This window comes from Tachyglossus aculeatus, chromosome 14 (genome assembly GCF_015852505.1).
Source record: "Tachyglossus aculeatus isolate mTacAcu1 chromosome 14, mTacAcu1.pri, whole genome shotgun sequence".
Taxonomy (NCBI): domain Eukaryota; kingdom Metazoa; phylum Chordata; class Mammalia; order Monotremata; family Tachyglossidae; genus Tachyglossus; species Tachyglossus aculeatus.
The window spans coordinates 45,416,921-45,444,754 of record NC_052079.1 but is presented as its reverse complement, the minus strand read 5'-3'; the positions used below and the strand labels follow the sequence as shown (position 1 = coordinate 45,444,754).

Here is a 27,834-nt window from a genome sequence, read left to right as displayed (position 1 = left end):
CATAGTAAGCGCTCAATAAATACGATTGATGATGATGATGATGGAGAAGTTACAAGGTGATGAGGTTGCCCCACAGGGGGCTCAGTCTTAATCCCCATTTTCCAGATGGGGGAACTGAGGCCCAGAGAAGTGAAGTGACTTGCCCAAAGTCACACAGCTGACAAGTGGCAGAGCCGGGATTTGAACCCCTGACCTCTGACTCCAAAGCCCGGGCTCTTTCCACTGAGCCACGTTGCTTCTCTATATAATAATAAATAATAATAATCTAAATAATTCAGTTTAGTGCTTTTTTCACACCCCTTTGTGACACAGCTCCTTACACTGAAGTGATCTCTTGCGCAGAAGTTGCGTTGAATTGAAGCAAAGGAATTCAAGGATTCACTTTTCCAGTTGCTCAGCTTATGTAAAATGAGATCCATTTTCTTTCCGTAGGAGTTGGCAGATCTCAAAATCTGCATTATAAAGCCCTAAAGTTAAAACCTTGTCATTTTGCTTTCTTGTAGGTAATTTTATGCAGTGTAAAACGCCAAAATGGTGAGGGGCATTGGCCAGGGGATTGCAGGCATGCTTATGATGGTGATGGCAAGATCTCGTTGTTCCAGAAGGACCGATGCGCCCGCACAAAAATATGGACATTTTTTACAATACTCCAGCAATTCAGCCGATCAGAGTTCAAGGCAAGAGAACAAAAGAACTGTGGAGAATCTCTGCAGATTATCCGTTGACGTTAAGAAAATCCGCAGATTCAAGGCATGGGTCCTTTTTAAAGATGTAACCTATGTGGAAGAAATTGCTACTCTTTTACAAAAAATGGGAGCCAGTCAGACTACGATAGCCAGTATTTTGGAAAGCTGTCCAGAGGCAATCCTCTTCAGCCCAAAAGAAATGAATGCCCAGAAAGACCTATGGCAGTCAGTGTGCCGAAGTGAAAAAGAATTAGTAATGTTAATAGAACAATTTCCAGAGTCCTTCTTTATGGTTAAGGACCATGAAAACCAGAAGTCAAATGTCCAGTTCTTTCAGGAGTTGGGACTTAGAAATATCATCATTAGCAGGTTTTTAACAACTGCACCCAGCATTTTTTGTACTTCCGTTGAGAAGAATAAACAAATAATTCGGATGCTGCAGGATAATTATCTTAATTTAGGTGGCTCAGAGGCTAACATGAAAGTTTGGCTATTAAAATTATTAAGCCAAAACCCATTTATTTTCTTGAATTCTTCAGCATCTATAAAGGAAACCTTGGAATTTCTCCAGAAGGAAGGTTTTACGAACTCTGAAGTTCTCAAGCTTCTGTCCAACCTCAAAGGGTTTATTTTTCAACTTTCTCCCAGTAGTATAAAAGATAGTATCTTTTTCTCCAAGACTACTTTTCAGTGCAGTGATAAAGACTTGAAAAAACTGGTATTGAAGTGTCCTGCCCTTTTATACTATTCTGTTCCAGTTTTGGAAGAGCGCATTAAGGGACTGCTGAAAGAAGGGATTTCTGTGGAGCAGATAAGAGAGACGCCAATGGTCCTTGAGTTAACTCCACAGATTGTGCAATACAGAATTAGAAAACTAAATGCTTTAGGGTATAGCGTACAGAGTGGAAACCTGGATAATTTGAATGGAACAAAAAAAGAGTTTGAAGCCAATTATGGTAAAATACAAGCCAAAAAAGAACGTCCATTGTTCAATCCTGTGGCACCCTTAAATATTGAAGATTGATTTGCGAAGGAACTGGGGTACTTATTTCAGTTGGAAGAACAAAGTAAAAATGTATCTGGAAAACTAAAGAGAATAACATTTACTTTGTATCTTACAGTATGCATCAGTTTTAAGAAATAGGATCTGAATTCATGTTTGATTTCTACAAGTAGCGAATTAAATCATTGCCTAGAAACACAAATAATTGCATGCGTTTTTGACAACATTTTTAAAGGTAAGATTTAAAATATTTAACTTAAAATTATTGAGCTGTATCATATTTTAGGAGAAATATATTCATATTAACTAACCCAGTAGTTTCTAATCTGTATTTTGAGACAAGTTGCTTTGATGGTCTGATACAGCCTCCCTTGACCTTGGCCCAATTTGAGCCTCTCCAAGTTTTATTTTTATATACGTGCACGGTTGGCATCGGGTGCTGACTTTATTTTGGCCGTGCTGATGACTCTATCACCAACTTTTCCCTGGTCCTCACTTGGCCTTACTCTCCCTGCCCTGACTTCCTTCTCTACTACGTCCAATGTGATTGTCACGAGAGCACGAGTTTGGGAGTCCGAGGACGTGGGTTCTAATCCCAGCTCCGCCACTTGTATGCTGTGTGACCATGGGCAAGCCACTTCACTTCTCTGTGCCTCAGTTACTTCATCTGTAAAATGGGGATTAAGACTGTGAGCCCCACGTGGGACAACCAAATTACCTTGAATCTAACTAGCGCTAGAACAGTGCTTGGCACATAGCACTAACAAATATCATGATTACTATTATCTATCCTGGGCTTAGTTTAGTCTTGACCTCACAATAAGCGCTTAACAAATACCACAGTTATTACTGTCTTAGGCACTTCTGCCCTTCTGTGCCACTGGATCCAAGAGCCCTGTAGCCAACTCTCTTAGCCACCATAGATATTTCTTACCTCCCTCGAGACTGCGTGCTCACTTTGGGCAGGGAACGTGTCTGCTAATTCTGTTGCCGTGTACTCTCTCGTGCTTAGTACAGTGCTCTGCACATAGAAAGCAGTCAGTAAATATCATTGATTGATTCCACAGTGTCAGAGGCTTTAGATAGCCTCAAAGCAGACAGAGAGGAGGTTGACATATCCAGAGACTCGAGGTCAGCGGGAGTTTCTGGTCCCAATTTCTTTGCACCAGACTGCATATCTAGAGGGAAAAGTGGGAAGTAGTAGTAGTAGTGCTAAAATTCCCTCGCAAGTTGTGTAAACAATCGCCCGCACGGTCCCTGTTGAATCCGCATTCATAGTTTAGTTCATTTGACTTCTTCATTCAGGCATCTTACACAATCCTAAAGGTTTGACAAGTCACCAGGATATTTTTCGGAGTTTTAACAGTAAACACCAACACACTGGTTCCAGGACTAATCCTTGGTCTAACCGCAAAGCATCTGGAAGGAATTTGTTTTACCTTCTTTCCTCCCTTTCCCAGTTTACCTCTGATTGGGAAAGGGAAAAACAAAGAAATAATTATGTTGTTGTAATGATTATAGCAGATGGAATCATTCTTTATATATAACAATGCAAGCAACATTCTATTTTATTTTCCCAGGAGAGATAATAAACAGAGCCAATAACAAATTAAAATTACTCCCCTTTTGGGAGATCACACCTTGCCAAATAAAAGGAGAAAAGAATATGAGTAAACAACTCCTTATGTACAACTTATGGTTCCATTTCATTCACTTTGCATCGTATTTTCCCAACCGTTTTGTAGAGTGTTATTTTTTTGATGTTACTTGTTAAGTACTTACTATGTGACAGCCACTGTATTTAGTGCTGGAGTACATAGAGGATAATCAGGTTGGACATGGTCTCTGTCCCGTATTAGGGCACATGATTTTAATTCCCATTTTACAAATGAGGTACTGAGAAGTGAAGTGATTTGCCCAAAGTCACATATCACACATATCACACATCCCATCTTCCCTCCTTCCCTTCCCCACAGCACCTGTATATATGTATATATGGTTGTACATATTTATTACTCTATTTATTTCTATATTTATTTATTTTACTTGTACATTTCTATCCTATTTATTTTATTTTGTTGGTATGTTTGGTTCTGTTCTCTGTCTCCCCCTTTTAGACTGTGAGCCCACTGTTGGGTAGGGACTGTCTCTATGTGTTGCCAATTTGTACTTCCCAAGCGCTTAGTACAGTGCTCTGCACATAGTAAGCGCTCAATAAATACGATTGATTGATTGATTGGTGGAGCTGGGATTAGAATCCAAATCATTTGATTCCCAGGCTTGTGCTCTTTCCACTAGACCATGCTGTTTCTCTACACAGTAAATGCTCAGTAAATACCATTGATTGATTCACATTTTAGTCTAATACTTCATTTCCATGGAAAATAAAATCCATTGGAAACTATTTAGGTGTTCTAGCAAACCTCAACCAAGTTGATGACTTCCGCAGTACCACAAGCCATTAGGTAAGTTGCACTGCGTGCTCATAGTCCTTGGTTTCTGTTCTAACAATAATAATGACATTTATTAAGTGCTTACTATGTGCCAAGCACTGTTTTAAGTGCTGAGATAAATACAAAATAATCAAGTCAAACACTGTCCTCATCCCAGGGGCTCACAGGCTAAGCGGGAGAGAGAACAGGTATGTTCTGACTTTACCAGTGCATGTCCATTCTAGTTAGGAGCAAAACTGGAGGCTACTGATCTGGATTGTCTATAGAAAACTGGGGGAACTTGGATTGGTTCCAGGGGCACCCCAGAAATCATTATGCTTTGCACATAGTAAGTGCTTAATAAATACCATCATCATTATTATTATTACTTTCTTCCCAGTCTATGGAAATTCAGGCAAGTTCTTGGGTCCACCAGAGAGTAGACTAGCCCCAGAAACGAACTGGTATTTTAAAGAATCCATTCATTCCCCAGTATTAGTGGTCGCTGTGCTTGAATCTCAGCATTGTTCACAAACTTTACTTCCCCTATCATTAAACATACAGTGCCTAGCACAAAGTAAGCACTTAACAAATACCATTATTATTATTGACTTCATTGACCTGTGTGTTGGACCATTTGAAATGAGCCTGAGTGGCTATTTCAAGGAAAACGGTGCATATTTTAAATCCATACAAGTAAAAGAATCAAGGGTATGACTGACTCAGAAACATCAGGACTGTTTTCTTAACGAAGAACCTCTTCTGTCATAACTACCTTAAGAATTGGTTATTGTCTGTTCAGCACTTCCGATATGCCAACCACTGTGCTAAATTTGGGGTAGATACAAGATAATCAGATCAGACGCAGTCCCTGTGACTCCTTAGGTACTGCTGGCATTTAAGGCTTCTCACCACTGTCCTCATTTTATATATTAGCCCTCTTCACCTGTTCATTTTCATCACCACTCCCACAAACTTCAAGCTGAACCCCGCATTCAACTCTCTTGCCTCCTGTTTGAGACTGTTTCACTAAGTTTCACCCTTCTGGCTTGTGTTTGCCCCTTTTCACAACAACATACAGCAGCTTCCTGGGTATACTTATACCCAGGTATACTTATACCTGGGTATACTTCAAGTGCTTAGTACAGTGCTCTGCACACAGTAAGCGCTCAATAAATACGATTGATTATACTGTTGTCAGTCAGTGGTACTTACTGAGTGTAGAGTACTATACTAAGCACTTGGGAGAATACAATACAAATGTTGGTAGAGATGATCCCTGCCCACAAGAAGCTTACAGTCACTCATTCTCCCCACTTGCCTTGCCCAGTGGAGGATTGCCCACTTGCCCTATTGCTTAATTGGTGATGAGTGGGCTGCAGTCTAGTTGCTTGTGGCTAGTAATCTCATCTTGCCACTCAATGTTGAGTAAGGGTTGAAGGTCGCACTAAGGAAAGCTAGCTAGGACTTACATCATGCATGAACTGTTCTCCTCCCCCCCCTACACAGCAGCCTTGTAGATCTTCAACTTAGTACAGGTTTTGATACCCCATCATCACCACACTGATTTGGAGACTGCCAACCACTCTGTTGGTGTTCTTAATTGTTTTCTACTTTTCTCCCTGTACCACTGAATGGTCTGGATAAAATTTCATAACAGCATCTAAGTCTTCAGTCACATATGCCATATCAAATAATCCATTTGTGTTTTGTTTTTTTAATGGTATCTGTGAAGCACTTACTAAGAGGGGGAGGAGATGCAAGCTAATCAGGTTGGTTACATTCCATATCTCATATGAGGCTCAGTCTTAATTCCCCATTTTCCAGATGAGGAAAACAGATCCAGAGAGGTTAATAATAATTTTGGTATTTGTTAAGCACTTACTATGTGCAAAGCACTGTTCTAAGTGCTGGGGAGGATACAAGGTGCTCACCTTGTCCCATGTGGGGCTCGCAATCTTAATCCCCATTTTACAGATGAGGTAACTGAGGCTGAGAGAAGTTGTGACTTGCCCAAGGTCACACAGCAGACAAGTGGTGGAGCTGGGATTAGAACTCAGGTTTTTCTGTTGCCCAGGCCCATGCTGTTTGCCTGCCTCTAGAGAATTGTCCTCTGTATAAAGTAGTTTCAACCACTTTCTCTCAAATACTTAGTGCAAGTAGCCCATTGAGCTACAAGTTTCCCACAAGATTTGAACCATCTTAACTTCCACTTAGAGATTTCTTGTTGCGTTTTTAGGCATGCGAGCATTAAGACAGGATGAATGGGAAACCCAGGTGTCTGATGACCAACCATTCTGTCATGGGATAGTCTGTGGCTCTACTGTTGCCTCCAGGTGAATTTATGTAAACTTCTAAACCACAGCCTTCCTCATTATCCATTTTGAAAAGTTTGGTCTCAAGTGAGGTTTTTTTTACAGTGTTAAGTGAAGATGGGTTCCATCTTCTACCCTTCCATGTGTGGAAATATGTAAATTTCTGATTATAAAATAGAAAAGTTACTAGTGAATATTTGTAAGTATTGTATTGAAAATGCATTTTCTCCCTTTATTGTTGAGTTGGGAATCCCACTGCTGTTCACTATTTTAACAGACCATTACATATAAAACCTCACAGTTTCGTTAATAGCATTAATAGAAATAAATGAATTGGCTATAAACCTGCTTCTAGACCGGAAAAAAAATGAAGGACATTAACTTAAGCCTTTTATTTGCTTTTTTTTTAATGTTTTGTAGATCTTAGTGCTTCGGAGACTCATCTTCTCATTCACTGAATACAGACAGATTATTTTGAATGCTTGAGTTTTCATATGTGACACTGGGTCACCTTTCACTAAATACAGGATGCATAATGCCAACATTTACTGCATACCATGTTACTATCAGTCTTCTGTGGGTTATACTAGTCAGCTTCATTGTGCCAAATACCCACTCAGTGTAAACTTGCTTGAATATTACGCTCAAAAACAAATGCCTCCAGGTCCTAGGCTGTCACATTTCTTGGAGTCCTGTTAACAGGTCAAATTACTAATCTATGTAAATAAAATTGGAATAGAAGAACAAACAGTAATATAGTTGTATGTACGAACTGGCAGGTTTATTTCAAAGTATATCTCTATACTAACCACACAGACTAGTTTTCTGCCATCTTCTAAAGCCCTCCTCCCGTGCCACAAAGTACTGAAGAAAAATGTTCAGAAACAATTTACATGTGAAGTCAAAAAAACTAGCTTTACAACATCTGAAAGGGAGCGTCGGAGGTGCTTGTCAATAGCAGAAAACAATTGGAATAGTTTTTGATGCGAGACAAGCAATAATAAAAATAAATATGCACACAAGCTCTAAACTAAAATTTTACACTTTAAAGAAGTTTAGGAAAAAGCTGCACCTTCTATGACTGCAAGAGATAAATTAGGAAAACATACTAACAGGAAAGCAAACATCACTTTTCCAAACAACAGTAAATAAGTTCTCCAACGTTATTTTAGCCAAAATTTCATAGCATGGATCTTTGCTAAGTGTGGTGCTTGTTGTACATGTTATTACCTTCAGGTGTTTTCTACATACACTCCTAGCAAGTTACCGCTTAAATTTAAAGATTTTTGCTAAACTCACTGATTTGTTTTAGCACATAACGTATGCTGAAAACAGTACTCATGGTTGTTGAAGATTTAAATGTTTAATAAAGCACAGAAAAGTCTTAAATTTAAACATTCAATCGTTTGGATCTACTGCTGCGCTTTAATCCTGATATGCTAGGTTGTACATTACTAAATTAACTGTAAACAAACATTTATATTTCATTGATGGGAAGCAGTTTTACCCAAGTCATCTTAGATATGGTTTTGATTACCCGCAAAAGACAATCCAGAAGATTACTTTAATACCCAAACACTGGCAAGTGGATCTGGGTGCAGAATACAAGTAAAATACCAGTGACTTTAGTTTATGGTCAATGTACACTTGTTTCCACATTTTATTTTGGAACTGAACCTACTGGGAGGTCAGAACCATGCTTCATATGCCCTCTGCAGACACGGTATTAGGAAATGAGCATATGTAACATGAAAGCCATCACTGACCAATGGGTAATAAATGTTCAGTGTTTGCATCTGCAACTGGCATTCAGAAAATCTGCAGAAGGCTCTGTAGATGAAACTTGCATTTTTTAATTCTGCATGTAAAGATGCTCTGGAAACTGTCCTGTAGATTCATTGCTCAAATATTAAGTTCTGGAGTCTGTCTTCACTGTCACTAGGTGGAAACATGACCTCCTGAATTGTGTTCTTTTCATGTAAATATCTTTCCAAAAAATGGTTCTATTGATTTATGCTTCCTTTAGGAATAAAAAATAGGAAAAGGAATGCAGAAAGTGAATTCTTGAAACACGAACTTAGAAGTTACTTACTGCATTTTTAATAAGGAACCTTTCTAAATATTTAACTCAACTGTAAAGAGAAGTACTTTTAAGCCTTGCAAGATGTGTGTTACCATGGATCACAAACCTGGATTTAAAGTAATTTACCTACGTTTTGAGAGGCATCACTTATTTGGAAAAAAACAATAACGACAATTTTTAACCTTTTGGCAACAGTATGTGCCTTTACCTGAACACTCCTGAGATTCTTGTCAAAGGCTAATTTCTTATGAAATACGAAGTAGTCTAAAGCTTAATCTAAGAATTGCTCTGAAATTGTGGGCACTAGAAAACACGTTCTCTGTTGACGGTATCACTGATTAAGTGAATGTAATGCAAATCTAACATACAGGACTTAGCTCAAATAAATCACATCAAATGGTTGAGCATTTTTTGAGACTAATTCCTGTTATATGCTTGCTAGCCTCTGCAAGCAAAATATGCCTTGTTAGCCTGAAAAAGCTAAGAGGCATCTGAAACTATTAGGCACATCAAGGGTACAGTTCTGTCCCTTCTCAAAAGGCTCCTAAGAAGTCACCTGGCACTTTCCTGTGCATGTGCAACTGCAGAGATTGTCCACTACAACAGTTTTCACATTTTTTTAGCTGAACTGAAAGACAGTAAATATTCAAACATATCATACCTTCAGTTACTAGTCAACAAATGTAACATTTCACCCGATAAAAAGCTGGACCCAGTCAGATGAACCTTCATATGCTGTGCTAGTACTGGTCTCTTGTCCTTTGCAGATGAAGTCATTCAATACTTTCAGCACAGCACTTCGGAGAACCATCCAAAAAAAAAAAAAAAAGACGTGGGTTTTTTTTTTTGGGAGGGTCCATATCTTAGCAATTCAATGCCGCTGGCATCATACTGCTGCAAGATGAATCAAGTCTTAATATCTTTTAGTCAGATTTATCTTTCTTTTTTCCTGTTAAAGGCACTTTGTTTACGACTGCAGATCCAACAGCCGTAACCCCACCAGCCACTGCAGATACTCCTCCTTTGACAAGCCCTATTCCCATGGAAGGCACTGAAGTAACGGCTGTCTTGGTCACCTCCAGGCTCTTCCCTCCAATCCAAACTACCCCACCAAGCGTGGCACCAACGGCTCCCTTGGTTACACTGAACAGGCCACCGGTCACACGAGAGAGCATACCAGGTTGTTGCTGGGGATGATCTTTCATTGAACCTGATTAGAGAAAATGGACAGAAAATCCAAATCAAGAGCTTAAAGAACAACACATAACTATTACCCCAAGGCTGCCTAGTCATAAGGCTATTTTAAACTTGAACTTCCCAGAGTCAGAACACAAGGACCTAGCCATCTCCTCCATCCCCTGCCTGTAGCCCCGGAGCCTGGATGGAAGGCAAGCTAAAGTTCAGAATAAAGGAGTTTGTAGAGGATGCCTGCGTGGCTCAATGGAAAGAGCACGGGCTTTGGAGTCAGAAGTCATGGGTTCAAATAGCTCCGCCAATTGTCAGCTGTGAGACTTTGGGCAAGTCACTTAACTTCTCTGTGCCTCGGTTACCTCATCTGTAAAATGGCGATTAAGACTGTGAGCCCCCCTGTGGGACAACCTGATCGCCCTGTAACCTCCCCAGCGCTTAGAACAGTGCTTTGCACATAGCGCTTAATAAATGCCATTATTATTATTATTATTATTATTTTGTTTTATTTCCTAGGGCCTCCTGAGCCCCATTTCTGGACCACAGTGGAATACCATGCTCAGGCAAGAGGTCTGCAACCTTTGGCTTTAGAGTTTTGGGTTAACTGAACACTTAATTTGGGGGGTACTGCAAACACTAAGCATTTAATGAATACCAGCTCTACTCATCCTGCTACTGGACAGCAGAAGGGGAAAATGGGCCGTATTTAGCTGGTCTCTGCCACAGAGGTTCCATTTTGAACCATCATAGCCCCCCAGTAATCAAGCTAGGTGTTGATTCATGCTTTATATGTGTAGCTCTAAAAATATTAATCTGTATGATGTGACTTGGAGTGCAATACCAGCTCATTTTGAATAGCACTTGGGAATTTTTAACCTAGGTGAGCATAAGGCAAACACTGGCAAAAAGTACCAGTAAAAATAGTGTATATCTGTGCAAGCACTTAGGACAGTGCTCTGTACACAGTAAGAACTCAATAAGATTGAATGAATAATTGCCTCAACTTTTTGCAACCCACAAAATAGGGGACACAAGGTCATAAAAATCAAGTCTAACAACAGGAAAAAAAAAAATATAAAGGGATGAAGAGAAAGACAGGGCACTAGAGATTGAGTTGTGCATACAATAGGAACTCAATGAATTATAACAGCTTCCCTCCCTCTCTTCCTACCCATCTAAACCAGCTTATCCCCCTATCACTGTTTACAAAAATATTTTATTTCCACATCAAACAGTGAGGAGGGTCAAGGAAAGGGGATAATGCACCAGTAAATAAATGGTATGCTTAGAACCATGTAATCATAGCTATTGTGCTCTTAATGTTCCTATAGACAAAAAACAAATCCCCAAACCCACAAAAAAATAGTTGGTATCTATAAGCCTCAATTTGAACTGTCAATTATTTAGTAACTTCAAAATGTTTGAATACCAAAGTGTAAGGTAAGTAGGAGAAAATAAAAATTCTTAGCGGTTACAGAAACACTTACCTTCTGGAGGTTCATCATTTAGATATGATGGGACTTCCTGTTGGTTTTTGTCTGTTTGATTCATGGTTTCCTAGAAAAGATACATAAATTTATTGTTCATCACAGTAAACATGAAAATTGAGACCAATAATTTCACTGCTATATGACAGTTTCCCAGTGGTTTAAATCCTCTAGACCTTTTCTTGCTGACACATTTCAAAATTTAATGACTCTGAAAGGCTCTATTTGCCACCATCAGAAATAAGGGTGTTTTTGTTTTTGTTTTAAAAGGGAGAGACTGGGACCGCAGACATGGCAAGCTTTCCAACACTGCAAACAAAATACTTTGCCTGGATTGACACTCCAACTAAGTCAGGAACTCTTTAGCACTTGGATGCATCTCTAGTGCTTGAAATCAGAATTCTGATATTCTGGAGTGGACTCCCATTTCTTTTCCTACTTTTAAAAGTCTACCTTTGCTTAGAGCAGAGAGTTACAAGGGAATGCATGGGTGTTTTATTTCTTTGGCCTGAGTCTAGTCAGAAAAAAAGGCCCCCAGCATTTTCTACAGGAAGCGGTTTCCATAGAGACAAAAAATTATAAATGGAAGAGCCAGTGTAGCAACTTGGCACATAGTGGTCCACTGGGCACAGTGTATCTTGTCAATTAAGTATCTTATGTTCTTGTATGGATTTTTGCACATAATAATAATAATGGTATTTGAGCACTTACCATGTGCCAAGCACTAGGGTAGATAAAACAGTCATTTGTTGAAGTTGTATCATTGTGTTATCCAGTCCCTTGCTAATTGGAACTTCAACATCTCCCATACAGTAAATGCAATCTTGGCTACTGAATTCCTTGTGGAGAAGTTCTCAGTTTTTGAATAATCAGCTCCCTTGGAGCATTTGCAAAAATTCTGTTCATCTGATTTCCACACTACTTCAGATCAGATTAGGAAAATAAACAATCCTGCTGCTGATCAGGAAACAGTCCTCTGAAAGGAGACTCACAGGACCTACCCCTGGGGCTTGGGTATGGTTAGCCTTTCCTCTTCACCAAAGTTTGTGAGTATCTAGCATCTCAATAAAAGAAACCAGTTAAAGTTTTAACTATTCTTTATTTGCAACCCCCTATTGTAGCTAGTACAGTTGCCTGTAGGTACTGGGGTACAATCTACCAACCCAACACTGCACAGAGGCATGAAGTCTAGATGCCCCAGCCACTGGACTTTGAGGGAGCCTCTCTCTCCTCCCGCCCTACGTTTATGGGAATGAAACTCGATGGAGGCCGGCATACCAAAATTTCAGCATGTTGAGAAGTATGTGGCAGTCTGTTATCAACTAACCTTCCCAATCAAATCAATAACTAGTATTCCTTGAAAAGCTAAGCATTTCCCCACCTGGCCTCTCCTCTACATCGACTGTGTTTGGCTGTGTATCCCCTAAGCACTTGGATACTCACAGGGCCCCACAGCTCTTATGTAAATATCCTTATACTCTATTTTCTCCTATCTGCTATTTAATGTCTATCTAGCACTGTAGACTGTAAGCTCCATGCAGGAAAGGGTTGCATCTATGAACTCCGTTGTATCATACTTTCCCCAAACATTACTTCAGTACAGTAAGTTCTCAAATGTTATTGATTGCAAAATACTATATTAAGTCTTTGGAGGAGCATTAAGGTAGGAAACCTTGTCCTCAAGGAGCCCTAGCAGATATAAAACAAATGTCAACAGTAATAAACATACTCATTTGCCTTAATTGTGTTTCCATTACATTCAAATATATGTATTTTTAATATATGTATAAATAAAATGTCGCCTCCCCACCCCCCTTACATGGTTGGCCCCTTTGTGGGCCAGAATGGATTTGGGAGTCAGGAGACCTGGGTTCTAATCCTGCCTCTGACACCTCTCTGCTATATAACATTTAATAAGTCACGACTTCGCTATGCCTTAGTTACCTCATCTGTAAAATGGTGTTAAAATACCTGTTCTCCCCCACTTTAAGACTATGAGACCCTTGTAGGATAGGGCCTGTGTCCAATCTGATTGTACTGTGACTACCCCAAGTACGTTGTACATTGTAAGCACTTAACAGCACAATTATCATTGTCTTGATTATACCCTGGTGTTTAGTACATTTTAAGTACCAAATAAATGGTGTAGTAATGTGCTCAAACACAATTCCACACAAATTTAAAGACTCCCTAAGACTGATGCTTAAGAATGGAAAAAGAACTCATCCCTCTATGTGCCCATTTCTCCACTGGCTATCTTCTATTTCACCCCTCTCTCTGGTTTTTTTTTTTTCCTCCCCTGACTTTATACATCACCTCATTTCTCTGCTGGGCTCATATAATAATGACGGCATTTGTTAAGCTGTTACTATGCAAAACACTGCTCTAAGCGCTGGGGGGGATACAAGGTGATCAGATTGTCCCATATGGGGCTCACAGTCTTAATCCCCATTTTACAGATGAGGTAACAGGCTCAGAGAAGTTAAATGATTTGCCCAAGGTCATACAGCAGATGTGGCGGAGCGGAATTAGAACCCATGACTTCTGACTCCCAAGCCCGTGGTCTTTCCACTGAGCCACGCTGCTGGAAGCACTGGAGGAAGGTGGTGCCCAGAGGAGAAGAGGGAGGCAGGCTAAAAAAAATGGACACAGTAGGAAAAGACACCACACAAACCTGTTTGTTTTTTTCTCCGCCAATGTCTATTTTGGGCTTGGAACCCCTGTTCTTCTACCACTTATTTCTTAGGAGAAAGTGAAGAGTCTCAACTACATTTTGTATTTGGCTTTTACCTACTTCTAGGGGAGTGAGAAGCAGCGGCTACCAGAGAAAGTTCTGGTGCCTTTCCTGATCAAATCTCGTATTAATATGACACTACCTCATTTCACCATCAAAGTAGGCTTTCCTACTTGGAGCCCTGGGAGGGACAGAGGGACTGGGTGCAACTGGGTTCACTTCTATCAACCAATTAATGGTATTTATTGAGCACTTACAATGTGCAGAGCACTGTAGTAAGCGCTTGGGAGAGTACAACAGAGTTAGCAGACACATTACGTGCTTACAGTCTAGAGGGGGGGACAGGCTAAGCTAAAACAAATATACATTATACTTGTGTCTACCCCGGTGTATACAACAGTGCCTGACACATAAGTGCTTAACAAATACCATAATTATTATTACCCATAACTAAAAATGGGAAGAATTTGATATGCCATTTGGCAAGTTAGGACTGGAGATTAATAGGAAAGGGCAATAAACAGTTTCAGAGAGCACCTGAGCCTGACACAGGAGGCAACACAATGCAAAGCCCACTATGAAGAGGAGGCCAAGAAATATTCTCAAAGCCCAGCCCCAAACTTTTCATTTTTGGTAAATAATGTCTTGCCAGGTAAGTAAGGCAGGAATTCCCACATATTGTCTGGACCCTTGGTAAGGCCAAACTTCCTTTATCTACAAAATGCACAATAGAGATAAGAAAGAAACACAGCAATACTTGCCATTCACTGATAGAATGTAAATGCTAAACAATTAAACCTACAGGAAAAATAAAGTTAAACCCTTGTTTTCCCATGGCGGTAACCCTAAATAAAGGTTAAAGTACCAACACAGAATGAGTTTCCAACAGCCAAGCCTGAAGTCTGAGTGGCTGACTAACTTTAACTCTTCTCCCACTGGGTGTTCCTAGTGATCTTTGGTTTAAAAGTTCACAAATTCCTTGGGAGATTAAATACTCATGAATCAGGGACGATAATAATTGTGGTATTTATTAAGCACTTACTACATAGGGCAAGGCTACACTAAGCTCTGGGGTAGGTACAACATAAGCCATCATTGGACAGTCCCTATCCTACATGGGGCTCACAATCTAAGCAGGTGGGAGAAAGGTATTTAATCCCCATTGTATAGATGAAGTAACTGAGGCACAGAGAAGTGACTTGCCCATCATCACACAGCAGCTGGGATTAGAACCTTGGTCCTCTGAATCCCAGGCCTGTGCTTTTCCCACTAGGCCACACTGCTTCTCACCCGGCTGTTTATCCACTAAGCATTTCCCATCCATCCCTGGCTCCCATATTTTGAAATACCAGCATTTTACAATACAAATTAGGTAAAGAGTTTTTCCCCAAACTTCAGCTAACACTTGAGACTCTCCATATCCACACATCCTCTTCTTTTTTTGGACCCCATTTTTTTGAGAGTGGTACTGAAGAAGAGTGTGTGTGTCTGGGGTGGGGGATTCCCTCCAATTCATATTCTGAAAAATGCCTTGATGCCCTTGACAATTGGCACTGGGTTAGACTAATGGCTTTGTAACCAAGGGTCATGCACAGTAACATTAAATTCATGGAATACTTGGCCTAAGATAACAAGGGAAACATATCCCAAGGTGAAAAATTAAACCCTGTGCTGCTGTTCTTTCCTAAACAACTCATTTGCAATTTTAAAAAAAGTCCTGAGGGGATAAGAAAGTAGGTTTTGCACTAGGTTACTCATCTTTACAGATTATAATTAAAACTGTTGATCCTATCTACACTTCAAATGCCCTTTGTGGGACACTGGCACTCTCCAGTATATAGTGGAATGTAAACTGGCCAGGATTGCCAGCCTCCCTTAAGACTTAGAGAGGACTAGACTGGTAACATTGTTTCGGGACCCAGGTGGGAGGGCTAATGGGGAGAAAGGTACCTCTTATCAAACATACACAATGTACACTGTATCCGCATACAATATGGGTGTATTTCTTTACACACCACTCCTTACCTCACCTGCCTCAATTACTTGGAGACTAAAACCATTTCCATTACTCCAAGGGAAGGGTCTGGGATTAGTGTTTAATGAAGGGTCTTGGTAAATTCACTAACCAAATTTGAGAATCAACCTGCTTGCCTGAAGCCAAGCTCCTCCATTTCAGGAAGAGACTGAATGCAAATAAAAGGTACGTTGATCTTAAAATCGAATGGTTTAGGCCGGATGGCCCAACCTGTTTGGATTGAAAAAGGGAGAGGGGAGTTCTGCACCACTAGTAGAGATCAATCAATCAATCAATCGTATTTATTGAGCGCTTACTGTGTGCAGAGCACTGTACTAAGCGCTTGGGAAGTACAAGTTGGCAACATATAGAGACAGTCCCTACCCAACATGGTCCCTGGCACTCTATTCATTTGGGAGGTGCCTGGGGGAGGAGGATGATCAGGGTGTCCCCCACAAAGTTTTTCCTTTGGAATGGCCCCCACTTCGGTTGACTCTTCCCTGCAAGAGGCATGGTGTAGCCTCTCTTCAGTCAATTTTCATCTCAAGGGCACTTTTCTTCTCGTCTCCCTTTCCCCTCACTCTAATTCCAGGTCAATCTCTCGGGTGAGGAGTCCTCTCCCATCCATTACTGAAGTCCCAGATGGCCAGAGGAATACTGAACATGATTTGAACGTGTACACATGCCCCTTCTCCCTTCACCCACGCTAGGAAACGAAGGAGCTTTTTTGTCCAAGCTCCTTTCACCACTTTTAGAACTAATCCGATGCACTGGGACCCAAAAGAAACAGCGTCTCGCCCACGGTGACCTGCAAGGCCACACTGGCCTGCTAGCTTGACTAAGGATACAGTGGTAATAATAATAATAAAAATAATTATGGTATTGAAGCACTTACTATGTGCTGGGCACTGTTCTAAGCGCTGGGGCAGACACAGGGTAATCAGGTTGTCCCACGTGGGGTTCACACAATCCCCATTTTACAGATGAGGTAACAGAGGCACAGAGAAGTTGTGACTTGCCCAAGGTCACACAGCAGACAAGCGGCGGAGCTGGGATTAGAACCCACGTCCTCTAACTCAATCAATCAATCAATCAATCGTATTTATTGAGCGCTTACTATGTGTAGAGAACTGTACTAAGCGCTTGGGAAGTACAAATTGGCAACACATAGAGACAGTCCCTACCCAACAGTGGGCTCACAGTCTAAAAGGGGGAGACAGAGAACAGAACCAAACATACCAACAAAATAAAATAAATAGGATAGAAATGTACAAGTAAAATAAATAAATAAATAGAGTAATAAATATGTACTCCCAACATCATGCTCTTTCCACTAAGCCACACTGCTTCTCTAGTAATAATGATGATGGTATTTGTTAGGCGCTTACTATGTACAACCCACTGTCCTAAGCACTAGGGAACCCAGGAGACAAGCATGCAGAAACTCAAAGCAAGGCTAAAAACCATGTTATGAGATTCTCCTTCCTGACAAAAACCTGAGAGTTTCAGGAGTTCCTACGGCCTCATTAGAAGAGATACTCAGTTGGGAGACTGGAGGCTGATTCTGCCACTCAGCAGCAAGCCCATCCATCTTCCAGCTGACCACCGAGGCTCAACCATGCGGGAGAGACTGCCCCACTCCCATGACAGTGGTGCTCAGTCTGTCAATCATTTATTGAGCACTTACTGCGTGCAGGGTACCATACTAAGTGCTTGGGACAATACAACAACAGACACATTCCTTGACCACAACAAGCTTACAATCTAGAGGACTGTTCTCTACTGCCCTTGGTCCTTGCTCCAGCAAACAGCAGCAACATTGTACACCTTCTCTGTATCTGAATGCTGAAGTCTCTTGGCCCTGAGAAGCCACAAATCCTATGGCTCCTTCCATGTTGATCATGTTCTTTGTCTTATGTTCTGTTTGCTTCTCCTTGGGTGCCTGCCCCAATGCCCTTTTCTCGATCAAAGGTTTCTATTGATCACATACTGTATATGGAGCACTGTACTAAGCACTTGGGAGAGGCTGTAAGCTCATCCCTCTACACTGAGCTCTTCACGGGCAGGGATTGTCACTTTACTGCTGTATTGTACTTTCCCAAGCACTTAGTACAGTACTCTGCACACAGTAAGTGCTTAATAAATACAACTGAATGAATGAGAGAACAAAGTTACTAGATGTGATCCCTGCTTAGGGAGGAGAAAGGAGCTTACTTTCTTCACTTATTCTTAGACTGTGAGCCCCTTGGTGGGCCAGGGACCATGTCTATGTCTCACTGGGGCACTTTTCCACCCTGAGTACAACATTAGGCTTTTAATAATACTTCTCTACAAGTTAGTGTACACAATTTTTACCCTCCCTTAACATTTAACTAGTTTAAAAATGAATGCCCTGCTCGATATTGCTTTTGCAGAAGCCTGCATCAATGAGTGCAGGCCTCCCCACCATCCTTTACTGGGCTTGCAGGAACCAGTTAGGGCCCAGGGCAGCCTTCACCAAGTGAAGATCTGCTCCTGATACTGAAAATGAGTGAGGGCACCCTAACAGCTCAGAGCAGAATGGAAGGTAGGGGAAGTAAAGAAGTACCTATACAATTCTTAGGAATGTCAGGAAGGTTGGGACCCACTGCATTGAGAACGACCCTGTGGACTCTTCCCTCCTTGTAGTAATGTACTGTTACTTGAGTGGTGGATACTGAATTACCCCATTATTCCTTTCCCTTTGCCCATCCTATCGCTGATGGTTTAGTTTGTAAGTCGCCTGGGGCCCATGTTTACCTTTTTCTTGTGTTTAGTACAATGCACACTGTAAGGGCTTCATGTAGTGCAGTGCCAGAAATAATATTCCAAGTCTCATAAAGACTTTTCTCTGCTAACAAAAAGGGTTGTCCTTAGTCCTTGTTATACTTCTTCCTCCAAAGTGTACAGTGAAACTATATAGATTAATATTAACTAAGGCTAGGGATGTGTGTTTCAATTTTGGCTGTCCAATCACAAGGCACGGGATATTCGCTACCTGCAGTGGATGGAAGGGAAGGGAGACCAGACATGGAGAGCCTGGTAAAAGGGATGGTGGGTGGATGGAAGGTAGAGAAATCCTGAAAACTGGGACGGCGCCGATCCCAGCTATGTGAACAATACATCTAGCAGTGTTTCAGGAAGCACCAAAACCCTGGAAAAGCAGAACCAATTGGTAAACCAGTGCTGCTTAAGGAAAGGGAGAACTGCAAATTCCCGTCCTTATTGGATCCACTCTCTTCTCCCCCTCAACTTCAGAGCCTGCGTGGGTAGAATTTGCACTCCATGTGAAGGCTCCAAACCATGGCAAAAAGGGCAAAGCTTTAAAAAAATTAATTTCTGAAGAATTTGTGTATAAAGGGAGATGTCACGGAATTTGGCTACAGATATGTAATAAGAAAAAGTGACAACTAGGAGCAAGCAAAAATAGAATGAGGAAATAATGATGAGTGTACAGGATTTTTAATCGGTATTGCTTTCAGGTTACTCAAGAGTACATAAAAAAAAATATTCCCTGAGGGACACTAGTGTTCAATCTCTAGTCAGCTGACTACAAAGTCTTAGGCTCCCCTTCTTGGTCAGGCTCTCATTCAACTTTCAGAGATTCCAGTTAGTTTTGGGAGATGAAGGTCATTGTCCCAAGAAGCTGGAAAATAAATTTTACTTCTTAGGTTAAGAATGTTGTCTCTAGATGAAGTATTTTTGAACAGTTCAGGCCCTAGACTCCCCCTCTAGACTGTATGCTTATCATGGGCAGGGGGGCATGTCTACCAACTCTTCTTACAGGGTACTCTCTCAAGCATGTAGTAAAATGTTCTGCACATAGTAAGTGCTTGATAAATATGACTGTTATATTAAAAACAAACGGCTTTAGCCATCTTTCACTCCCTCTAACTTCACTGTTTCCAGTATTTTACACTCAATGTTGGCATTACACATGCTTTCACTGCAACTCTGTTACAAAATTAAGGAGATTTCACCTGGCAAAGTGAGACTGTTTGGATAAGGTGTGCCAGGGTCAGAAGAAACTTGTGCATACGCCGCAGTGAATACTATAACCTGATGTTATAGTATTTGCAAGAACGCACTTCTCATGTTATTGGAGAAGAGGGTTTATTTTCTATGAGAAAATATGCAGTTTACCCCTATTTTGCTTAACTCCATTCCCATGGAACCAATTAAGATTCCAATCAGAGAAATATCATTATAGCTGTCCTTCAGGTTAGATGATGTCACATATCAATTCATTCATTCAATCGTACTTATTGAGTGCTTACTGTGTGCAGAGCACCGTACTAGGCGCTTGGGAAGTACAAATCGGCAACATATAGAGACGGTCCCTACCCAACGGGCTCACAGTCTAGAAGGGAGAGACAGACCACAAAACAAGTAGACAGGTGTCAATACCGTCAGAAAAAATAGAATTATCAATGTGAGTGAGGCTGGCTCATCAGGTCAGGGATGACCAAGGATTCCTTACAACTGATTTTGACACCAATTCATCCCCAAACACTTCACTATGGAGAATCTACTGTGCAAGTCTGACTTTCTACGAGGCTCAAGCCCCACCAAATTGGTCCCTTTCTACAATGAGACATTCTTTTGGGGGGAGATTGTCATATTCCTGTCCTTGTCAGAGAGGAATTTGATTTCAGAAGGGAACTCAGACCTATCTCATTTATGAATATCACTCTAGGCCTTTGCAGCCTAGTTGGATGACTTAACCCTGCCAGATTTAGACTTTCTCATTGGAAAACTCAAGAGGGAATAAACCCTTAAAGTTTCCATAGTTATATCTGTCTGTGTAAATGGATATTTGAAAGAGGCTTTAAATAAAATTAAGGACCTCTTTATTGCTGTTTGGTATTCCATCAGCACTGCCAACTCATTGCAGTTACTTAAAAATATATTTGAGAGGCAATGGTATTGTCTATTTCTACCTTGAGTCCATTATACAAAAAGCAGCTGGCAAATACATCCTTTCCCCTTTTTTCCCTATGAAACATGAGGGGTTGAGTAAATGAACTCTAATAATAGAAGCAGCTAATCAAAGTGTCTTGGGAATTTTGTAGAGCTCAATAACAAACCTTATAAAAGCCTACTCTTTATTCATGGAAGAAGAGAAATTATAATATATAATCTAACTTTCTCTAAAAATAGCAGAGGGACCAAACTAATGTACCTAGTTGAGAACAAAACCTCACTTAGGCCTTCAAGTGATACAATTTAAAGTTCATGTCCTAGCATAGCAGGCAACAGATAGAAGTTGTAACCATCCCCCAGGACATACAATAGAATCTCATGTACACAGGCTGCTCACGACCAGCCATGACTTGCCCTCTCCAAAATGTGGGCATTCTGCAGACAGCCCATATGATCACTCCAACTGCTCTCTCTGGAAAACTGTTATCTTCAGCTATTTTCTGGTGGCTCCGACAAGAACTGAAGAGTGATGGCAGGTTTGGGCATAAGCCCTTCTCTTCCCTGGATGGCCATAGCTCAGTGGGGCTAGGACAGCAGGTAAGGATGACCCAGAATGAGGGGCAGTCGAGAGGCGGTACTATATTCAGACCACAGCAGTACTTTGCAGGGCCTGGTTCTGCTAGCTTTCAGGGGCCTCTTTTTCCCTCAGCCCCAGTCACTAGCCAGTTTGACTCCTTCCCCACACTCAAAGTGATCGGGGGAATAGACTGGAGCGATAGCTCCTGGGTCCATAAAAAGATGCGTCTGCCACCTCCCCACCTAATCGCTGGCAATGAGCTTGGGCCCACTGGAGAGGAACAGGCAGAAAGGAACCCAGAGACTCTTAACTGTAATGTCCAGCGGCTTAAACTGTCTTTATTGTGGTTGAGAAAGATGCAGAAAAAAATGAGTTATGTAAATCTTTACTTGCGAGTCACTCACCAATCATCTTCCCATCTCCCCATGCCATTTACATCAAGTCCCAGAACCATGTCTGAATCATCATCATCAATCGTATTTATTGAGCGCTTACTGTGTGCAGAGCACTGTACTAAGCACTTGGGAAGTACAAGTTGGCAACATATAGAGACAGTCCCTACCCAATAGTGGGCTCACAGTCTAAAGCATGAGAAGCAGGATGGCCTAGTGGATAGAACCTGGGCCTGGGTGTCAGAAGGATCTGGGTTCTAACTCTGGTTCCACCACTTGTCTGCTATGTGACCTTGGGCAAGTGACAAATTCTCTGTGCCTCAGTTACCTTGTTTGCAAAATGGGGACTAAGACTGTGAGCCCCATGTGGGACAGGGACTGGGTCCAACCTGATTATCTTATGTCTATCCCAGCGCTTAGTACAGAGCCTGGGACACAGGGTCTTAACATTAGAAAACATTAATGCTTAACATTAAAAAAAAATCTTTGTACCTTTCCCCATTCATTCATTCAATTGCATTTATTGGGCAGACTCTGCAAAGTGAGCCCTTAACAAGTGTGGCAAATAGTAAATATGGAAGTAGAGAGGTGAAAGTAAGAGGGGACCAGGGATGATATGGGGGCCTTTAGCTTCCCTTGGGAAGAGGTCTCTTTTAGGGTGACAATGGAGAGGGGAAGACCACCTTCCACCAGCCTGCTAGCACAGTCTAGACGAGAGAGAGAGGATAGGTATTTAATCCCATTTTTATAAATGAGGAAATGGAGGCCCAGAAAAGTTAAGGGACTTGTCCAGGTTCACACAGCAAGTGGTGGGACTGGGATTAGAACCCAGGTCCTCTGACCCCCAGGCATGAAATTTTTCTATTAGGCCACACCACTTCCTAATACTATTGATTGATTATGGATGCTAGATTTTTTACTGTACCATGTTGAGAATCTAAAATATGATTTTTAATCTCTGGATAGCAGACATCTTAAAAATTGTATCTTTAAACCATAAGTGGGATAGCAAAACTTGGCCCAGATTAGAGATATTGTGACTGTGCCAAAATATTTTTTGTAAAGTAATTAAATGTCAGGACATAGCATGTACAGATGAAAGAGATGAAACCCAAAATCATGACTTTTTAAGTTAATTTTCCCCATGGTAACTGAGTTGGTGTCAAGGCTGGAATGAGCCCACTGTTGGGTAGGGACTGTATATGTTGCCAACTTGTATTTCCCAAGCGCTTAGTACAGTGCTCTGCACACAGTAAGCGCTCATAAATACAATTGATTGATTGATTAGCCAATGCAATATCTGACCCTGTAAATCGTCAGCTAGTAATAAGTAAAAATGTCATTCATTTTTTCCAGAGTGCTTTTCTATCAACGGCTTCGTTTTGTCCTCACAGTAGTCTTGTGAGTAAGGGAGGGGCAAGTATTCCCACCCCCATATTACACATGAAGAAACCGAAATAAAAGGGTTCCTTGACTCATTCATTCATTCAATCGTATTTATTGAGTGCTTACTATGTGCAGAGCACTGTACTAAGCCCTTGACTCGCCCAGGGCACCTCACAAGTAGAACCAAGGCCCCAATTCTAAGAAATCTCGGTCCCACATGTTCTCCACTACATCACCCTCGTTAATAATAATAATGGCATTTATTAAGTGCTTACTATGTGCAAAGCACGGTTCTAAGCACTGGGGAGGTTACAAGGTGATCAGGTTGTCCCTCAGGGAGCTCACAGTCTTAATCCCCATTTTACAGATGAGGTAACTGAGGCCCAGAGAAGTGAAGTAACTTGCCCAAAGTCACACAGCTGACAATTGGTGGAGCTAGGGTTTGAACCCATGACCTCTGACTCCAAAGCCCAGGCTCTTTCCACTGAGCCACGCTGCTTCTCTGAGCATTTATTGAGCACTTACTGAGTGCCGAGCACTGTACTAAGCGCTTGGGAAGTACAAGTTGGCAACATATAGAGACGGTCCCTGCCTGACAACGGGCTCACAGTCTAGACTCCTCCATGAGCTGCTACCATTTCTCTCTGTTAAAACCCTGGTAACAAAGGGCTATTACTCATTTGAAGCCACATGAAAACCAATGTCCTACTTTGCAAGTAATTCTCTATTTTGTCTTCGCGTTCTTGGGATCCCGGTCTCTAGTTGGAATCGTACTTCCAACTTGTGCTTCCCAAGCGCTCAGTACAGTGCTCTGCGCACAGTAAGTGCTCAATAAATATGAATGAATGAATTTAACAAGAGTGTATCCCGGAGTGTCTTGGTTCTGGGTATTTCCCTGTGACAGTTGTTCATTCCGTATTTGTGGCATGTCCATTTTTAGTGAAGTTTTCTTAACACACTTTTTACCCCAGACTAAAGGAAAAAACTGGAAAACACAGCATACCTCTGGGGGCATTAAAGGGTCAATTTTCCAGTACGTGCATATTTGCACATCTAAACGTCTGCTGGCATACCACTCTCCCAGCCAGGACTCTACTAACTCTTCTAAAGGGTCCACCTACCTTTTTAATACACAGTACAGCAGTCACTGAGAATGGCTGTTTTAGGTGTCTCCTTAACAGTCCAACAAAAACAATGTACTTTCATCTGCGGCTACTCCGCCTTAGCTAGTTTTAGAGGAAGGAGGTAACAAAGCCAACAAAAAGTCTCCTTTGCTCAGTGGGCCTCAGTATTTGCCCGGAGGCCCTCATCTCCCCAAAACACCCCTTAAGGCGCTGGCGAATCTGTTTTTTTTTTTCCCCCCTCCAAAGGCAGAGGGAGTGACGTGGCAGGAGAGGCAAAGATTGACCCTGGAGGGGCTGGAGTTGCTGAGCTTGGCACCTCCCTCCTCCACGTTGGACACACAAAAACACCCGCCTGCCTCCCTCCATCCTCCCCAAGTGGTATTTACCGAGCACTTAACTATGCGCAAGACACTAAGCGCTTTAAGCGCTCAATAAATACGATTGATGATGATGATGGGAGTATAGGAAGCAGGGAGTGTGTCTGCTAATTAATAATGATGGTATTTGTTAAGCGCTTACCGTTGGACACACAAAAACACCTGCCTCCCTCCATCCTCCCCAAGTGGTATTTACCGAGCACTTTATGCGCAAGACACTAAGCGCTTTAAGCGCTCAATATATACGATTGATGATGATGATGATGGGAGTATAGGAAGCAGGGAATGTGTCTGCTAATAATGATGGTATTTGTTAAGTGCTTACCGTTGGACACACAAAAACACCCGCCTCCCTCCATCCTCCCCAAGTGGTATTTACCGAGCACTTAACTATGCGCAAGACACTAAGCGCTTGGGAGTACAGGGAGCAGGGAGTGTGTCTGCTAATTAATAATGATGGTATTTGTTAGGCGCTTACCGCTGGACACACAAAAACACCCGCCTCCCTCCATCCTCCACAAGTGGTATTTACCGAGCACTTAACTATACGCAAGACACTAAGCGCTTGGGAGTACAGGGAGCAGGGAGTGTGTCTGCTAATTAATAATGATGGTATTTGTTAAGCGCTTACTGTGTGCCAAGCACTGTTTTGTTGTATGACACAGCGCTTGGGAGGACAATACAACAGAACAGTGCTTGGCACACAGTAGGCGCTTAACAAATACCATCATTATTAATTAGCACACTCCCTGCCCGTAACAAGCTTATAGTCTAGAGGAAGGACCAGGGGTGGCGGTCATTCATTCAGTCGTATTTCCCGAGCGCTTCTTATGTGCAGAGCAGTGTACTAAGCGCTTGGGAGAGGGGAGCACAACAATCAATCAATCGTATTTATTGAGCGCTGATTGTGTGCAGCGCACTGTACTAAGCGCTTGGGAAGTCCAAGTTGGCAACATAGAGAGACAGTCCCTACCCAACAGTGGGCTCACAGTCTAAAAGGGGGAGACAGAGAACAAAACCAAACATACTAACTAAATAAAATAGATATGTACAACTAAAATAAATAATAAAAGGTGGTGGAGGGGCACGGATGTGTAGCCGGGGGTCAGATCGGGTGGGCTTCTCCCTCAACACAGGCCGCCGAGACAGCTCGCCTCGGGCCAAAATTGAAATTATGTGGGTGTCTTAATCGATTAATCAACAGTATTGATTGGGAGCTTATTGTGCGCTAGGGACCTGGAAGAACACAGCCGAAAGAGCCCGGGTTTGCGAGCCAAATGTCATGGGTTCTAATCCCGACTCCGCCCCTTAACCTGCTGCGTGACCTTGGGCAAGCCGCTTCACGTCTCTGTGCCTCAGTTCCCTCATCTGTAAAATGAGGATGGAGACTGAGAGGCCCACGTGGGACAACCTCATTGCCTTGTATCTACCCCAGCGCTTAGAACAGTGCTTGGCACACAGTGATTCCATCATTATTACTATTAAGTGGACACGATCCCTGCCTTCAGGGAGCTTACAATTTAACGAAAGACTCACACGATCCCTGCCTTCAGGGAGCTTACAATTTAACGAAAGACTCAAATCTCGGGGGCTGGGGCGGCTATTGCCTCCATCTCCAAGAGATCTGACCTCAGGAAATGGCAGCGGATAATAATAATATTAATAATACTAATAATAATATTTGTTAAGCACTTGCTATGTGCCAAGCACTGTTCTAAGCACTAGGGCAGATGCAAGATCATGAAGATGATGATGTGGATAAAGAAATAATAATAATAATAATATTGGTATTTGTTAAGCGCTTACTATGTGCAAAGCACTGTTCTAAGCGCTGGGGTAGATACAAGGTAATCAGGTTGTCCCACATGGGGCTCACAGTCTTCATCCCCATTTTACAGATGAGGGAACTGAGGCCCAGAGAAGTTAAGTGACTTGCCCAAAGTCACACAGCTGACAAGTGGCGGAGGCGGGATAGAGGGCTTTGTGTATGTGTGTGGCTCAGTGGAAAAAGCCCGGGCTTGGGAGTCAGAGGTCATGGGTTCTAATCCCAGCTCCCCCATATGTCTGTTGTGTGACCTTGGGCAAATCACTTCACTTCTCTGAGCCTCAGTTACGTCATCTGCAAAATGGGGATGAAGACTGTGAGCCCCACGTGGGACAACGTGATGACCTTGTCTCCTCCCCGGTGCTTAGAACAGTACTTTGCACATAGTAAGTGCTTAACAATTGTTATTATTATTATTACTCTGTGTGTGTGTGTGTGTGTGTGTGTGCGTATGAGACTATACTTCTAGACTGGGAGCCCGCTGTTGAGTAGGGACCGTCTATGTTGCCGGTTTGTACTTCCCAAACGCTTAGTAATAATAATAATAATAACAATAATAATAATAATGGCATTTGTTAAGCGCTTACTATGTGCAGAGCACTGTTCTAAGCGCGGGGGGGGGGGAGATACATGATGATCAGGTTGTCCCACGTGGGGCTCACAGTCTTCATCCCCATTTTACACTAACGATGGCATCTGTTAAGCGCTCACTATGTGCCAAGCACCGTTCTAAGCGGCGGGGAGGTTACCGGGTGATCGGGTTGTCCCACGTGGGGGCTCGCCGCCGTCACCCCCATTTTACGGATGAGGGAACTGAGGCCCAGAGAAGTGAAGCGACTCGCCCGAGGCCAGAAAGCTGACAATCAATCAATCAATCATATTTATTGAGCGCTTACTATGTGCAGAGCACTGCACTAAGCGCTTGGGAAGTACAAATTGGCAACATCTAGAGACGGTCCCTACCCAACGGTGGGCTCACAGTCGAAAAGGGACAACTGGCAGGGCGGGGATTTGAACCCCTGAGCGGTGGGTGCGCAGTGCTCAATCAATACGATGGAATGAGTGAGTGAATGAATGAATAAGGGGGGGGGGGTCGGCTGGGAGACCCCCAATCCCAGCCTTGCCCCGCACCCCCCCCCCCCTCACCGTCCTCCTCCTCCTCCTGAGGGTTGGGCGCTGAGGCCAGGCCGGGCCGGGCGGTGGGCCGGGGCGCCCGGGAAGGGGGCGGCGGAGGTCGGGGGGGGGGGGGCACCCACCTGGGCCGGGGCCC

At 42.3% G+C, this 27,834-nt stretch overlaps 2 protein-coding genes across 8 annotated transcripts; one reads left to right on the top strand and one right to left on the bottom strand.

Annotated features, from left to right (window-relative positions):
- Nucleotides 1–516: 516 nt before the first annotated feature.
- Nucleotides 517–9,559, top strand: MTERF2 (mitochondrial transcription termination factor 2). 7 transcript variants are annotated; one of them, XM_038756110.1, is made up of 5 exons: nt 517–1,924; nt 4,099–4,154; nt 5,857–5,893; nt 6,361–6,457; nt 9,478–9,552. In XM_038756110.1, the coding sequence occupies exon 1, from the start codon at nt 532–534 to the stop codon at nt 1,708–1,710; it is 1,179 nt and encodes a 392-aa protein (XP_038612038.1). In that variant the 5' UTR covers nt 517–531; the 3' UTR covers nt 1,711–1,924; nt 4,099–4,154; nt 5,857–5,893; nt 6,361–6,457; nt 9,478–9,552. The 7 variants fall into 7 exon arrangements, with proteins under 7 accessions (XP_038612038.1, XP_038612039.1, XP_038612040.1 ...); XM_038756111.1 differs by lacking the exon at nt 4,099–4,154; XM_038756112.1 differs by lacking the exons at nt 6,361–6,457; nt 9,478–9,552 and adding an exon at nt 6,857–6,976.
- TMEM263 (transmembrane protein 263) lies at nt 7,199–27,834 on the bottom strand. The gene is made up of 3 exons (XM_038756115.1): nt 27,821–27,834; nt 11,195–11,264; nt 7,199–9,729 (listed from the first exon to the last, which is right to left on the bottom strand). The coding sequence occupies exons 2-3, from the start codon at nt 11,256–11,258 to the stop codon at nt 9,443–9,445; spliced, it is 351 nt and encodes a 116-aa protein (XP_038612043.1). The 5' UTR covers nt 11,259–11,264; nt 27,821–27,834; the 3' UTR covers nt 7,199–9,442.